This window comes from Pantherophis guttatus, chromosome 3, assembly GCF_059756535.1.
Source record: "Pantherophis guttatus breed Tessera chromosome 3, ASM5975653v1, whole genome shotgun sequence".
NCBI classification, from domain to species: domain Eukaryota; kingdom Metazoa; phylum Chordata; class Lepidosauria; order Squamata; family Colubridae; genus Pantherophis; species Pantherophis guttatus.
The window spans coordinates 35,622,628-35,637,513 of record NC_142065.1 but is presented as its reverse complement, the minus strand read 5'-3'; the positions used below and the strand labels follow the sequence as shown (position 1 = coordinate 35,637,513).

Here is a 14,886-nt window from a genome sequence, read left to right as displayed (position 1 = left end):
AAAATAAACTAGGAAAAAATGAAAAGTTGTTAAATATAAACAGATTTATTTTGCTTAATTATAAATAGTGTAATAAAAGAATGATAACTCGCTTTCTATTAATAAGGCTAGTTTCTAATGAAAAGCTGATGAATAACATGTATTGACTTTCATTCAGGGTTTCCATCATCACAGAACATTTTTCTGCTGAAAGTCAATTTTTCTTAAAACCATATAGATCAGTGGTTCTCAACCTTCGTAATGCCACGACCCTTTAATATAGTTTCTCATGTTGTGGTGACCCCCAACCAGGGGTGGGTTCTAAATTTTTTTACTACCGGTTCTGTGGGTGTGGCTTATTTTGTGGGCGTGGCTTGGAAGTCATGTGACTGAGTGGACGTGGCTAGCTGGTCATGTGACCGGGTGGCCATGGCTATGTGTATAGGGACTAAGAGGGCTGAAAAAAGTCATTTCTGACAGGTCCTCGCACTTTTGACTGGTCCTCACACTTATGACCATCCTCACATTTATGCCTGTGTAGCATTCTTAACAACCATGTCACTCATTTCACTACTGCTTCTCTTCAACATGGTTTAAGATAGGGCAAAAAACGTAAAATGTGAGGACAGTCGTAAGTTCAAGGACTGGTCAAAAGTGCGAGGACCAGTCAAAAATAACTTTTTCAGCCCTCTGAGTAGTCCATATGCATAAAAGGATACAGCAATAGAGAGGGATGAAGGAAGGGAAGGGAAATTAGAGTAGGAGTGAAGGTAAGAGAGGGAGGAAGAGAGGAGGAGAAGGAGAAAGAAAGAGGAAGTAGGGAGAAGAAGAAGGGGGGGAAGAGAAAGTAAGAAAGAAAGAAAAGACAGAGGTGGTAGGTTTGAGGAGAAAGATTGCTGTACAATAAAAAAGATGAAAGGGAAGAAAGCCAACCCCAAACAAATATTAAGATATTAAGATAAAGAATGAATTGTTAAACTTTAAAGAATAAAAGAGAACAAATAGCAATAAATAGCAATAATTAGAAACACACATACAAACATACAACGTGTTTTCTTTGAACAGAGTATTTGGCCGGATCACAAATTTAAACAGTTGTAGGAGGTTAGCACCCACCCCTTTCCTAGAAGAATGAAATATTTTGGGAAATATTAAAAAGGCAGAATATTATATTTTCCTGTATGAGAAATGGAGAAGCATATTTTACAGACAAAGCAACTCCCACCTTCCTGCCCCCCCCCACCCTTTGTTAATGGGCCAGAGGCAGAAACTCAATCCTTTGTCAAAGGACATTTGCAACACAATAGCAACAGAAACTAACACAATGGGCCCCATCAAGCCATGTGATCCTGTCCACCATTAAACCATCTTTCCAAGCAGTCTCCATGTTTCCAGTGTCTTTTTCCCCACTTGGAGCAGAACCCAGAAGGATATTTCTTCCAACACAGTATTTAGTCATTTCAATTAAATTTACAATTTTTATATTTCCTTTTTACCATATTTATTCCTCATCTATTTTTTTAAAAAACCAATATTACCCTTCATCCTCATCTCTAATCTTAATCAAATTCAATTTTTCCCTTCTATTCTATATTATACCCCTTCCCATTGTCATCTATTTTTATATCCATCCTCACATTGGTTAATTATGTAATACAGTTGTTTAATACAAATTCAACATTTTAATATAAATCAATTAGTTATATAACTACCTTTTTTGTATATTAATCAATATGAACATGAATATTCCAATTATTTCCATGCAATCCAATTTCTTACAAATCAATTAATTATATTTACCAATAATAATAAACCAAATAATTTCCCCCATATATTCCTCCAAACCACAACTTAACCATTTCTGCTTTCAACACAATATGCAATTAATAGTATCTCAATTATTACAATTCCCTAGTTAAATAGAGCTTTTTTTCTTCTGTGTTTTAAAATCTTGAACCTCCTCTTGCCCTAAATTTCCCATTGTTTGCAGTTTGCACCTACCTTTTTTGGTGAGGAAAAAGAAAAAGAACTCTCTCTGCCTCATTTTGTCACGTTGCAGCCAAGACCCTGCTTACTTTCAATTTTGCTTTTTCAGCATAGCTAGGGGGAAAAAAATCTGCTCCAGGAATTTACCTCTTTGCAGCTAGCTAGCAACAGAGCCCTCCGCAAAACAGCTGAGAGTAGGGCGGCTCTTTAAAGCCCCACGGCAAGAATTTAAAGTTTTTTTCCCCTCTAGCCATTAGCTGGGACTCCGGAGGCAGGAATAGATTGGGAGTGGGCGGGGTAAGCGAACAGCGACCGGGCGATCCAGCAGAGGCAGATGGTGAGTGAAGGCATGGGGGGGGTGAGAGAGGGCTTTGGCGACCCCTGTGAAATGGCCGTTCGACCCCCAAAGGGGTCGTGACCCCCAGGTTGAGAACCGCTGATATAGATAGTTACTCTGATTAATTTCATTTAAGTTAGCCTCTGGTTAACTCAAAAGAGAATAGCAATATTCAGTTTTCAAATATTTGTGCCATTTCATAGCAGTTTGTTCATTTTGATTATTTTAATTATATCAAGCACAATCTTTGTTATGAGATGCTATTATGATAATGATTTTCTTAATAAGCTGCATAACATGTTTATCATTCAATAGAAAGTAATTAATATATCTGCTGTTGAAAATATTAGTTTGTAACAATAGACTATTTTAAAATTACAATGCAGTAGCATATTTATTTTATACAACTTAGAATGATAAATGCTTCCTGTTTTTCTAGGAATTTCACATAAATGATCAGGTGTTAGCTTGCTGGTCTGATTGTCGTTTTTATCCAGCAAAGGTTACCTCTGTTAACAAGGATGGTAAGGCATCATATGTAACTTTTTAATATCTGGAACTCTGTAGAGATTCTCAGTCATCCAGGTCATGGTTGTACCAAAGGTGCTTTTTCAGGAGGCAACTGGACTTACTTGTTTTTTCTTTGAAGACTGTTCACTTCTCATCCAAGAAGCTTCTTCAGCTCTAACAGGATAATAGGAAATGGAAGGATTTATATTCCTTGCAGACAGCTGGTAATTTGCATCCTTTTAGAGGGCTGTTGAAGCAATATCTGGAAGTCTTCTCCATTACAGCATTCGGAAGTATCACAGAAAACCGTATCATTCTTTTCATGTTGTTCCTGATTTTTATGAACATAAAATGTTTGTTGTACTATTGTTTCTTTGAGATATATATCATTTATCTCAATGAGTATTTTAGGAAGATTAACTTCTTAAATTACTGGCATAGGGTCTAAGAAAACCTCTGATCCAGATATGGGTCATTTTTGGAGATCACCTTCAGCTCTTTAGAAGTTGTCTTTTCTGAATCAGAGCAGAGAATCATAGGCGGGAGTGGCAAAAAGAAGGGCAGATGGAGAAGTATATGTGATAATTGTGCAAATCCAATAGTTTACATGGTTGTGTTAGAGATTTGGCACAAAGATGTAATATAGGTAGTCCTTGACTTACAACCATTCATTTAGTGACCATTCAAAGTTACAATGGGACTGAAAAAAGTGACTTATGACTGTTTTCACACAACTGTTGCAGCTTCTGCAGGCTCACATGATCAAAATTTAGGCATTTGACAACTGACATTTATAACAGTTGCCCTGTCCCAGGATCATGTGATCCCCATTTGTACTTTCCCAGATAGCTTCCAACAAGTAAAGTCAATGACGGAAGCTGGATTCACATAATGACCATATGATTTATTTAACAACTGCAGTGATTTATAGCTGTGACAAAGGGTAAAGAAAGGACTCCCTGTGGATTTTACTCTGCTAGTTGTTGCCAACTGTAGGGGCAGTGCTCATCTCCATTTCAATGGCCATTGAGCCAGCTCTGTCTGAAGATGTTTCCATGATCATGTGGCCAGCATGATGTCATGGAACGCTGTTATCTTCCCATTGAAATGGTACCTATTTATCTACTTGCATTTGCATGCTTTCAAACTGCTAGGTTCATAGGAGCTAGGGTGAACAGGAGCTCGCTCTGTTGCTCAATGCTTGGATCTTGAACTTGGACCACCGGCTTTCCAACTGCCAAGCCCAGTATCTTAACCACTGAGCCATTGCAACTGTGGCAAAAAAGATAGTAAAATGAGAAAACTGACTTAATAACTGCCTTGCTTAACAATGAGAATTTTGGGCTCAATTATAGTCCTAAAACGAGGTCTACCTGTAATAATGATATTTCCTTGATTACATTGTAACATATGGCTTCATTGTTATCATTATGTTTTATTACAAGCATTACTTGTGAAAACTTTAAGGTGCATGGAAGAAAGGATTTTAAAATATAATACAGATTTTTTTCTCCATTAGAACAATTGTACTTTTGAAAGAAGCTAAGTGCAAAATTGCAGAATTTTTCATATTTATTTATTTATTTATTTATTTTATTTTATTTTTATTTGATTTGTATGTCATCCTATCTCCATAGGACTCAGGGCGGCTCACAACAATTAAAATCAATCAGATAAAAACATATTAAAATACAATTAAACATATATTAAAATTCATTAAAATAATCAAACCCCATCAGTCCAGGCTAGGCGATTTAAACAGCCACGTCTTTAGTTCGCAGCGGAAAGTGCGAAGGTCAGGGGCCAACCGGAGCCCCAGGGGGAGTTGGTTCCAAAGGGTGGCCGTGGCCACAGAGAAAGCTCTACCTCTGGGGGCCGCCAGCCAACATTGTCTAGCCGATGCCATCCTGAGTAGGCCCTCCTGTGAGAACGCACCGGTTGATGGGAAGCTGTTGCTGGTTGCAGATGGTCCGACAAATATCCTGGGCCTAAGCAATGTAAGGCTTTATAGGTCATCACCAGCACCTTGAATCTCACCCGGAGGGCAACCGGCAACCAACGCAAGTCACGCAGGAGAAGTGTAATGTGGGAGTATCAAGACCCTCCCATCACAAACCGCGCAGCCGCATTCTGTACCAGCTGAAGCCTCCGAGTGGTCTTCAAGGGCAGCCCCAAGTAGAGAGCATTGCAGTAGTCAAGACTGGAGGTGACTAGCGCATGAGTAACTGTGCGTAGGGCATCTTGGTCCAAATAGGGGCGCAACTGGCGCACCAGGCGAACCTGGGCAAATGCCCCCCTGGTCACGGCTGTTATATGATCTTCTAAACTCAACCGTGAGTCCAGTAGGACACCTAAGTTGCGTGCCCTGTCTAAAGGGGGCAAAACTTCACCCCCTATAGCCAAAGATGGAACCTCTCTATCGGACCGAGATGCCGGTACCCACAGACACTCGGTCTTGGCAGGGTTGAGCCGAAATCTGTTCCTCCCCATCCAGACCCGTACCGCTTCTAGGCACCGGGACATCACGTCGAGGGCATCACTGGGCTGATTCGAAGTGGATATAAAAAGCTGGGTATCATCAGCATACTGATGATACCTCACCCCGAAACCACGGATGATCTCTCCCAGCGGCTTCATATAAATGTTGAACAGAAGGGGCGAGAGGACCGACCCCTGGGGCACCCCACAAGTGAGGGGCTCATGGTCGACCTCTGCCCCCCCGCCAACACCACTTGCGTACGACCCGAGAGGTAAGAGGAGAACCACCGCAAAACGATGCCTCCCACTCCCAACCCCTCGAGGTGTTGCAGCAAGATACCATGGTCGATGGTATCAAAAGCTGCCGAAAGATCTAATAGGACCAGAACAGAGGAATAACCTCTGTCCCGAGCCCTCCAGAGATCATCCACCAGCACGTCTCCGTGCTGTATCCGGTCCTGAAACCCGATTGGAACAGATCCAGATACTCCGCTTCCTCCAGGGCCACCAGGAGCTGACGTGGTTTACTAAAGAACCACAACAAAAAAGTGTTTATTCAGTATTTGCTTTTAATTTGCTAGCCACATTCCTTATCAGAACAGGCATATTTACAGCTGGAGGTGCCAAGCTCTCCTCTTTCTGTTTCAAGGGGTCACAGCCATCTAAACTGCAGAATGACTGAATTTTTTTTCTTTCTTTCCTGAACATTATTATGTAACCTGTTTTTTCCTGATAAAACTATTGATTTTCCACTTATCTTTCACCACCATCAGTGACATTTGCATTTGCTAGATAGGTCCTGAGCTGCTTCCTCCACTTCTGTCTTTGGCAGTTAGTACCTTAGGGATGCACTCTTCTGCTTTGTGGACTTGAGGCCACACTTAACAGGCCTTCAGCTCAATCCAAGTCATTTTGCCACTTTACCTTATTCTTTATTAAAACCATAGATCTTCATCAGCCAGAACTACTTAAGTCCATTTTAGTTCCCGGCCATTACCTCTATTCTCACGGTTCTTCCTAGAGTTTCTCTCATAGTTTTAGATTATCCCTAAGGAAGCCCAGCATCTATGGCCTCTCCCCTTTGGGAAGATGCACTAAGAAAAAGTTATACTCCCAGGTCCTTAATATGCACATCAGTTCAAATTGTTTGTTTGTTTGGGTTTTTGTATGTACATGAGAGCAACCAGTGGGAAGCCATGACTAAATGCAGGCTGTCACACTAATTTTTTTTCTTTTAAATTTCAGGAACTTATACTGTGAAATTTTATGATGGTGTGATTCAGACAGTCAAAAATATACATGTCAAACCTTTTTCCAAAGATCAGGTAGGAAACATATTTTGAAATTTTATGCATATCAAATTGATCTTATTGGTCAATTTGATCAAATCAAAGTTGTTTTGCAGTTTAAGGTATGAGCCACATTTGCATGTCATGCAAAATCATTGTGAATATGAAATGCATTTCTAGCAAATCTAGATTATGCATTAATTCTCTACTTACATAATAGGAAAGAGATTTTTTTGCTTCTGTTTAATCAGGGTTCAGCATATTGTCCATATATGAGAAAAAAATGCCTTTTTAAAATAAAAAAACCACCTTGAAATAAATCTTTTTAATAACATATAAAGCTGTGATTGTTTGAATCAGTTTGTTACAATGTGCTAGTCACACATCACTAACCATACACTATTATTTATAAGGCGTAGTAATTTCATTTATTATTACTGTGCTATGTTAAAATAAAGCCATGTGATTAAAGATCATGTATATATATATATATATATATATATATATATATATATATATATATATATATATATATATATATATATATATATATATATATATAGCTGATGAGAACTAAATAGCTTGAAATATATATCTCTCTCTCAAGCTATTTAGCTCTCATCAGCTAGCCATACCCTTACTCGGATTCGAACTTGGGCTGCCTGAATATTAGGCAGTTGTATTAACCTCTGAGCCATAGGTTCTCCTCCCTTTATCAGCTTGAGCCAGGGGTGAGATTTAAGTGTTTAGAGTATGGCTAGCTGATGGGAGCTAAATAGCTTGAAATAGATCTATATACTAGTCTCCCTTTATTTCTTTATCAGCAAATATTTCTTTATCAACAAACCATTTTATTTGATATAAAATGGTTTGTTGTGAATGCGACTGCTTGAGGGCTCCTGGATTGGAGCTGAAAGGTGAAAGGGAAATAATATGCTCCCTCCCATATTGTGCTTTGACAGAAAAACACTGTGTGTGTGTGTGTGTGTGTGTGTGTGTGTGTTTGTCAATATGAGAAACTTGATAAAAGAAAACAAAAGCTTCCAAAAGTATCTAGGACTTGATGGATTTTAATTATTTCCATATGTCTATTGCATTCAAAACATAGTTTTAGCATGACGTGCAAACGTAGTCACAGAATCCAAGTTTTCTATCAATCTTAATTTTGATTTATTTATTTCTAGTATGTAACATTTTAAAAAGAAAGTATTTGCTTTTTTAAAAAACTTGATTATCATCTGTTTCTTCTGTCAGGTATATTTCTTTTGCAGAAGTTTTCAGTATTGATCATTAATGCTCTATTAAATGATTTTGTTTTACTAGCTTTTTTCCTTAGTTTAATTGCATATCTGATCATCCTCTCCCATCCTGTAAATAAATTAATAAATTAATTTGTAATAAAAATAAATCACACCCACGTCTTTCTTTTTAGTCTATTGTGAATAATTCAAAACCTAAGGAGAGATGTAATGAAATTCCTTCATCTCCTGAAAGATGGGAAAAATTTAAAGAGCAAAGGAAAACAGCTGAAAATAATAAGAAAGACAAGGATGAAAAGCCATTAAAGATTGAACGAAGATCTAAAACTGATAAAGAAGGAAAACTAATTGGTTCTTCAGAGAAAAATAAAGTTTCTGAAAAAGCCCTAGCTAAAAATGGGAAAGAAGACAAGGAGAATATATCTGAAAATGATAGAGAATTCTCAATAGATACACAGATTGAAAAAAAACCAGAAAATGATAATGTGAAGGTCCCATCAGAAAACATCAAAGAAACTAAGCGACGGCGTGGTAGACCACCTGTGGTGCCTCCAGCAGGTCAGTCAAAACTAAATGTTAGGACAAAGATATACAACCTGAGGTCCCAAGATCATATGCAATTTCTCTAAACTGTTAGATTTGGCTCCAAGTAAAGTGTCAAGGAACTATATTTTTTAATATGCTAGAAAGAGAAAATGGTTAAATATATGGGAAATAATCATATTCCCTGTGCTCACTGCATGAATTAGCTTTTATTGAAATGAAATAACATTTTCATTTGATTCTGGGCTTCTAATTTTGTTATCCTTGAACCAACCTACTTCTGGGAATGCAGCTCATAGTACATCAGTTAGTCTAAAACTAATACTCAGTGCTCCATATTTGCACATAAACATTATAGAAACTGTCTTTATGTGTTAAAAATATTTAAAGTGTTGTAGACTGAGTTCTATCTATGATTATGCAATTTGTTTTAAATCACACACATGTGTTTGGGTAGGACTTCTTTGTTGGAATTGGCAGCATAATAGCAATCTTGTTTTTTAAAAAGTATTGATAGTTTTTAAGAAACTGAAGACAGTGATGACATGGAGGTTTCCTTTTGACTTATTTTAATTATAGAATATAATGAATAATTTAAACTACAGTTGCAAGAAAAAGTATGTGAACCCCTTGGGATTACGTGGAGTTTTGCATGAATTGGTCATAAAATGTGCTCTGAACTTCATCTAAGTCACAACAATAGAAAAACACAGTCTGCTTAAAATAATACTACACAAACATTAGATGTTGCCATGGTTTAATTGAACATAACATGTAAACATTCACAGTGCAGGGAGGAAAAAGTATGTGAACCTTTGGACTTAATAACTGGTTGACCCTCCTTTGGCAGCAATAACCTCAACCAAACGTTTCCTGTAGTTGCAGATCAGACCTGCACAACGATCTGGAGTAATTTTGGACCACTCCTCTTCACAAAACTGTTTCAGTGTAGCAATATTCTTGGGATGTCTGGTGTGAATCGCTCTCTTAAGGTCATGCCACAGCATTTCAATCGGGTTGAGGTCAGGACTCTGACTGGGCCACTCCAGAAGGCGTATTCTGTGCTGTTGAAGCCATTTTTTTTGTTGAATTACTTGTATGCTTTGGGTCATTGTCCTGTTGCATCACCCATCCTCTGCGGAGCTTCAGTTGGCGGACAGATGGTCGTACGTTTTCTTGCAAAATGTCTTGATAAACTCTGGAATTCATTTTCCCATCAATGACAATCTGTCCAGGCCCTGAGGCAGCAAAGCAGCCCCAACCATGATGCTCCCTCTGCCATGTTTTACAGTGGGGATGAGGTTTTTTTTTTTTTTTAATAAAAAAGTTTTTATTTTCTAATCAGACAAGTATACAATATAAACAGTCATTCAAACTATCATCAAGAAAAAGAAAAAAAAAATCAATCCTTGGTAATCTCAATCTTCAACCCCTCCTCACCACCCCACCACCCCCGACTTCCCAGAACAGAAAACAGGGCATAGGTTTCACCAAACATTCGCTAAAATAAACTAACTAACTGCAAGATTTAATAACTCCCAAGACCCCTTAACTCCCCTTTTACAATTTCATCAACCTCCCTTTTTATAAACTCACAATAGCGTATAATCCAATAACTCTAAGAGTTTTAAAACCATTAACAAATATTAAACATTCAAACCTTAAAAATTCTCTTAATATATCAGTAAAGTATTCAATTGATTTACAAAAACATTTTTCCCCCTCCTACTTTTCTCAAAGTTCAGATATTTTAAAATCTCATAACAAAAAATAAACCTTAGATATTAGTAGTTAAATTTCTTCATTTTTTAAGTTACCCCTCAGTAATTATAACACCTAAAACATAATCATTTTTTACCATGAATAGAACAACTCTAAGAATTTTAAAACCATTAACAAATATTAAACATTCAAACCTTAAAAATTCTCTTAATATATCAGTAAAATATTCAATTCATTTGCAAAAACATTTTTCCCCTCCTACTTTTCTCAAAGTTCAGATATTTTAAAATCTCATAACCAAAAATAAACCTTAGATATTCAGTAGTTAAATTTCTACATTTTTTAAGTTCCTAAATTTTCCCCCTTCATTATTCCTCCCTCCAGCTTTTAGAATTTTGAAAGATAATCATCAACATAATTAACCATTGATACATCAACTAGAAAACCAAAAAGGGTTAATCTTACATTCAACCATTAATGCATCATATTTAAAATCAATATTTAACTTTATACTTTTTCCCCCTCAGTAGTTATAACACCTAAAACATAATCATTTTTAACCATGAGTAGAACAACTGCAAAGCCAAAAGAAAAGGTTAGTCTTCCATTCTTGCTTTCTTTTTATATTTTTTCCAGTCTTTCTGCAACCCTCCTACTTCTATTTTGAGGAGGCTTTTCATTTTGATCTGAGGTTGATGTAGCTGCAAAGATTGTCCCCTTTTTAAGAAAATTTCCTCTGATTTAGAGCCCCCAAATCGCCTCTTCTTGCTTATATAAATCAGTTCATTCCTTCGTCTATAGGACCAAAGTTTGTCAAGAGTTTGTGAAAAAAAGTTCAGTTGTTTCTTTTCAATTAATTGTATAAATGCCACTGGCAAATCTCCTTCATCTTCTGAAACTTCGAAAGTCTGGTCATTTACTGCTTTTTTCCAAACCAAGTCATAATTTTGAAAGATTCTATCAATTTTTTCAAAAAGAGCAGAGAATAAACTCGAAAATTCTTGAAAAGATTCTTCCACCTTCTCTGCTACAATCAGAATATCTCCTGAATTGTCATCATGCTCCATTCTTGTTTTTGTCTCCTCGGTCATTTCTGTTGTTATCCCTTTAAGAATTGCTATTTGATTACTTATAGCTGCAGTGTGATTATTCATGGCTTCTTTTATAAATTCTGTAAATTCTGCATCAAAATCCTTATAGCTCTGTAAATCAGACAACTGTTCCATTTCTGACACCTCTGAATAGCTTCCAGCACTTTCAGGATCTTCTTTCTTAGAAGCCATTTTATTTTAAAAAGATTTCCTTTCTTCCCACAACCATAAAATCATAAAGTCAGAGCCATCCTTTTAAGCAGCTTTCAGCAATTTCTTTATAAATCACCAAACGAAATAGTCTTTTCCCAAACAGTTCTTCAAAATCTATTCCAGCAACTTAAAGCCAGTCTCTGAGCACTTAGCGAAGACTTTCCTTTCTAACTTTCACTTTTAAAATCGCAACAAAGAAACGCCATCTTACTTCCAGCTCAGCAAGTTCAATTAGAAACATTGTATCCCCGGAGTTAAGTATTATACTTGCAAAAAGCTTGTCCTCCTGCTTCTGTTCCGCCTGCTTTTTTGAAATCATTTAATCTTCTGTTTGACAGCAGAAATTGGACGCAGCACCTAGCTCTGTAAAAAAAAACAGAGTCCCCCCGGATCCGGAGCTTCAGTGGGCTGAACGGGGAGCTCTCACCCTCCTAACCCCTGGAGTTAATCCAGGGGTTTCCGGGGAGCTCTACCCTCACCCACCTGCTCTCCTCCCCTTCTTTTCCCGAAGGGGAGATTTTCAAGCCGTTTGACAGCTGATTAACGCTGTCAGAACGGCTCAACGGGATCGCGGGGGCGGCGGTCTAAAAAGACCGTCAATGGTGCTGCGGAGCCAACCCGGAAGTCCAGTGGGGATGAGGTTTTGATGTTGGTGTGCTGTGCCTTTTTTTTTTTTCTCCACACATAGTGTTGTGTGTTCTTCCCAAACAACTCAATTTTGGTTTCATCTGTCCACAGTATATTTTGCCAGTAGTGCTGTGGAACATCCAGGTGCTCTTTTGCAAACTTCAAACGTGCTGCAATATTTTTTTTGGACAGCAATGGCTTCCTCCGTGGTGTCCTCCCATGTACTCCATTCTTGTTTAATGTTTTCCTTATTGCAGATGTGTCAACAAAAATGTTAGCGTGTGCCAGAGATTTCTGTAGGTCTTTAGCTGACACTCTAGGATTCTTCTTTACTTCATGAAGCATTCTGCGCTGTGCTCTTGCAGTCATTTTTACAGGACGACCACACCTAGGGAGAATAGCAACAGTGCTAAACTTTCTCCATTTGTAGACAGTCTGTCTTACCGTGGATACATGAACATCAAGGCTTTTGGAGATACTTTTGTAACCCTTTCCACCTTCATGCAAGTCAACAATTCTTGATCGTAGGTCTTCTGAGAGCTCTTTTCTGCGAGGCATGGTTCACATCAGACAGTGCTCCTTGAAACCAGTAAACCCAAAACAGGTGTGTGTTTTTAAAGGGCAGGACAGCTGTCAGCAACACATCCAATATCATCACACTGATTGGAGTCAAGGTTGGCTCACTCCTGGCTCCAATTAGCTCTTGGAGAAGTCATTAGGCTAGGGGCTCACATACTTTTTCCTCCCTGCCCTGTGAATGTTTACATGGTTCAATTAAACCATGGCAACATCTAATGTTTGTGTAGTATTATTTTAAGCAGACTGTGTTTTTCTATTGTTGTGACTTAGATGAAGTTCAGAGGACATTTTATGACCAATTCATGCAAAACTCCACGTAATCCCAAGGGGTTCACATACTTTTTCTTGCAACTGTAATAAAAACTACAGGATTCAGATTCTAAATCTTGCAAATGCCTCATACAAAATTACCTTCTCCTAAAGAATGAACTCTTTCATATATATAGAAATATTTATATATTTATATAAATATATAAATTCTATTTATATATTTAGAACAAGGTTCTCAAACACTGCAGCCAATAACTTTAGAACTGAGAAGACGAAAAATTCCTAAAGGAGGAGAGGTCCCTTCAAAACGTCCCCGGCTCCAGAAGAATATGTGTGAGTCAAGCTCTGTTTATTTAAATAGAATAGAAAATGTTCGAAAAAGCAAGTACAGTATAACCTGATTTCAAATTTAGGAATTTAGTGGGGCAGTATTTTTAAATAAAGGTGTATACATAAATGTCACAGTAGGTGCCAATATTATCCAACCTTGGTTCACTACCCTAAACAGGGTGGATGTGAAACTGCCAAGAAATAACTAAGACCGAAGAGTACATCACATACACAAAAAAACACAGAACAATGGGAAATCATAGCTACTCCCATGTAGCTATGAGAAATTTATACAAAGATGTCTATATAGACACCAGATGTCACGGTTGACTCAGGAGAGAAAGTACCTTTATAAGATAACTGTTCTTTATTTGTTTTGTGTATGCATAGCAATGTATTTATGATACTAGTGTACCAATTGCTGTTTGTTTAACAAAACTATTTTTAGCACAAGAGAAGTTGAAAAGTGCTCCAGACAGTGAAAAAGATTCCATAAAGAGACAATCAAGGCATTCTACTACCAGTAGCCATGACACTTTAGACAATAGCATTACCACGCCACTTCTGGATGAAATTGGGCCTTTAGAAGAAACTACTCCAAAAGAAGTTAGTGAAGGTAAAAAGCTCATTTTATATGTGTTGCCAGTAACTTTTGGAATCAAAGCCCAGTTCTAGAGTTGAGGGATCATGTGGCAGTTTGCCCAAAACCATTTTTTATCTTTTTTAAAGATCTTAAGAGGTGTTTTGCTCCTCCTTATAGATCCTAACTATCATCTAGGAATTGTGCCCAATAACCTAAAAGTAATTTTACATTATTTTTCAGGAAATGGGAATGGAAGGATTCAAGACAGGGTTACTTTTATTGGAACAGCTATACTAACAGAAGTTTAAATATGCTTCCTCTTCCTCACTTTGCCTTCATGTGGCTAGGGAGGGGCCTGTTTACTCACATTACTTTCTTGTAGTGGGATAGAACTGTACTTATCTGATTATTGCTATGATTATATTTACTCAAGATTACATTTCACAGATGTTTAATAAAAAATGTAAATTACTGATAGAATTATTTGTAAAACTGTTTAAAACTGTTTAAATGTTTAAAGTATTTTGAACAACTTTTAAATTGTATTTTGTGGGACAAGCAGAAGCTCAGAAATTAAACACATATGTTAAATGTATCAGCATTAATAGTTTTTTAATGCAGATTGTAGCACTGAAAAGAGTCAATAGGCAAGGGAGGTAGAATTTAAAAGTTTGAGGAAAACTTTTTGAAACTAAAGTACTTGGAGGATAAAAATTCTCTTCATGCTAGCTTGGATTTTATTGTTTCATAGTTTGAACTAATTCTACCTCTGAAACTGCACATTCAGTGTAAGCATGCAATTAAGTTACTTTTTTATAGTTGCTCAAAAATTCCTTCTATAATATTGTGTAATCCTCTGTAGATTAAGTTTATTCTTCTGTTTTATCTTTTAGATCTCTTAGAGGCTTGTGCTAAATCTGACCAAAAGATTACTGAAGAGTCTTCTCCACCTTCAGAAGTATCTCAGGCTTCAGTAAATGATAGCAGATTAAAGGAAGAGAACATAGCTGAGTCTTCCTCCTCACCCCGTTTGAAAGAGACTTCTGTCACATCTGTTACAGGTTAATTTGAGGGGGGTGGTCTTTGAGGA

General features: G+C 37.3%; 1 protein-coding gene across 11 annotated transcripts in view; it reads left to right on the top strand.

Annotated features, from left to right (window-relative positions):
* The window catches only part of PHF20 (PHD finger protein 20), a 55,685-nt gene that overhangs the window by 23,025 nt on the left and 17,774 nt on the right, over window positions 1–14,886 (top strand). For 7 of the 11 annotated variants that reach the window (XM_034414109.2, XM_060689695.2, XM_087889261.1 and 4 more), the window contains 6 exons: window positions 2,742–2,826; window positions 6,536–6,615; window positions 8,012–8,396; window positions 13,109–13,216; window positions 13,662–13,829; window positions 14,690–14,857. In XM_034414109.2, the coding sequence (XP_034270000.2) occupies window positions 2,742–2,826; window positions 6,536–6,615; window positions 8,012–8,396; window positions 13,109–13,216; window positions 13,662–13,829; window positions 14,690–14,857 (994 nt within the window). The remainder of the gene's footprint in view (window positions 1–2,741; window positions 2,827–6,535; window positions 6,616–8,011; window positions 8,397–13,108; window positions 13,217–13,661; window positions 13,830–14,689; window positions 14,858–14,886) is intronic. The other 4 variants (XM_060689696.2, XM_060689693.2, XM_060689697.2 and 1 more) reach the window with 1 other exon arrangement.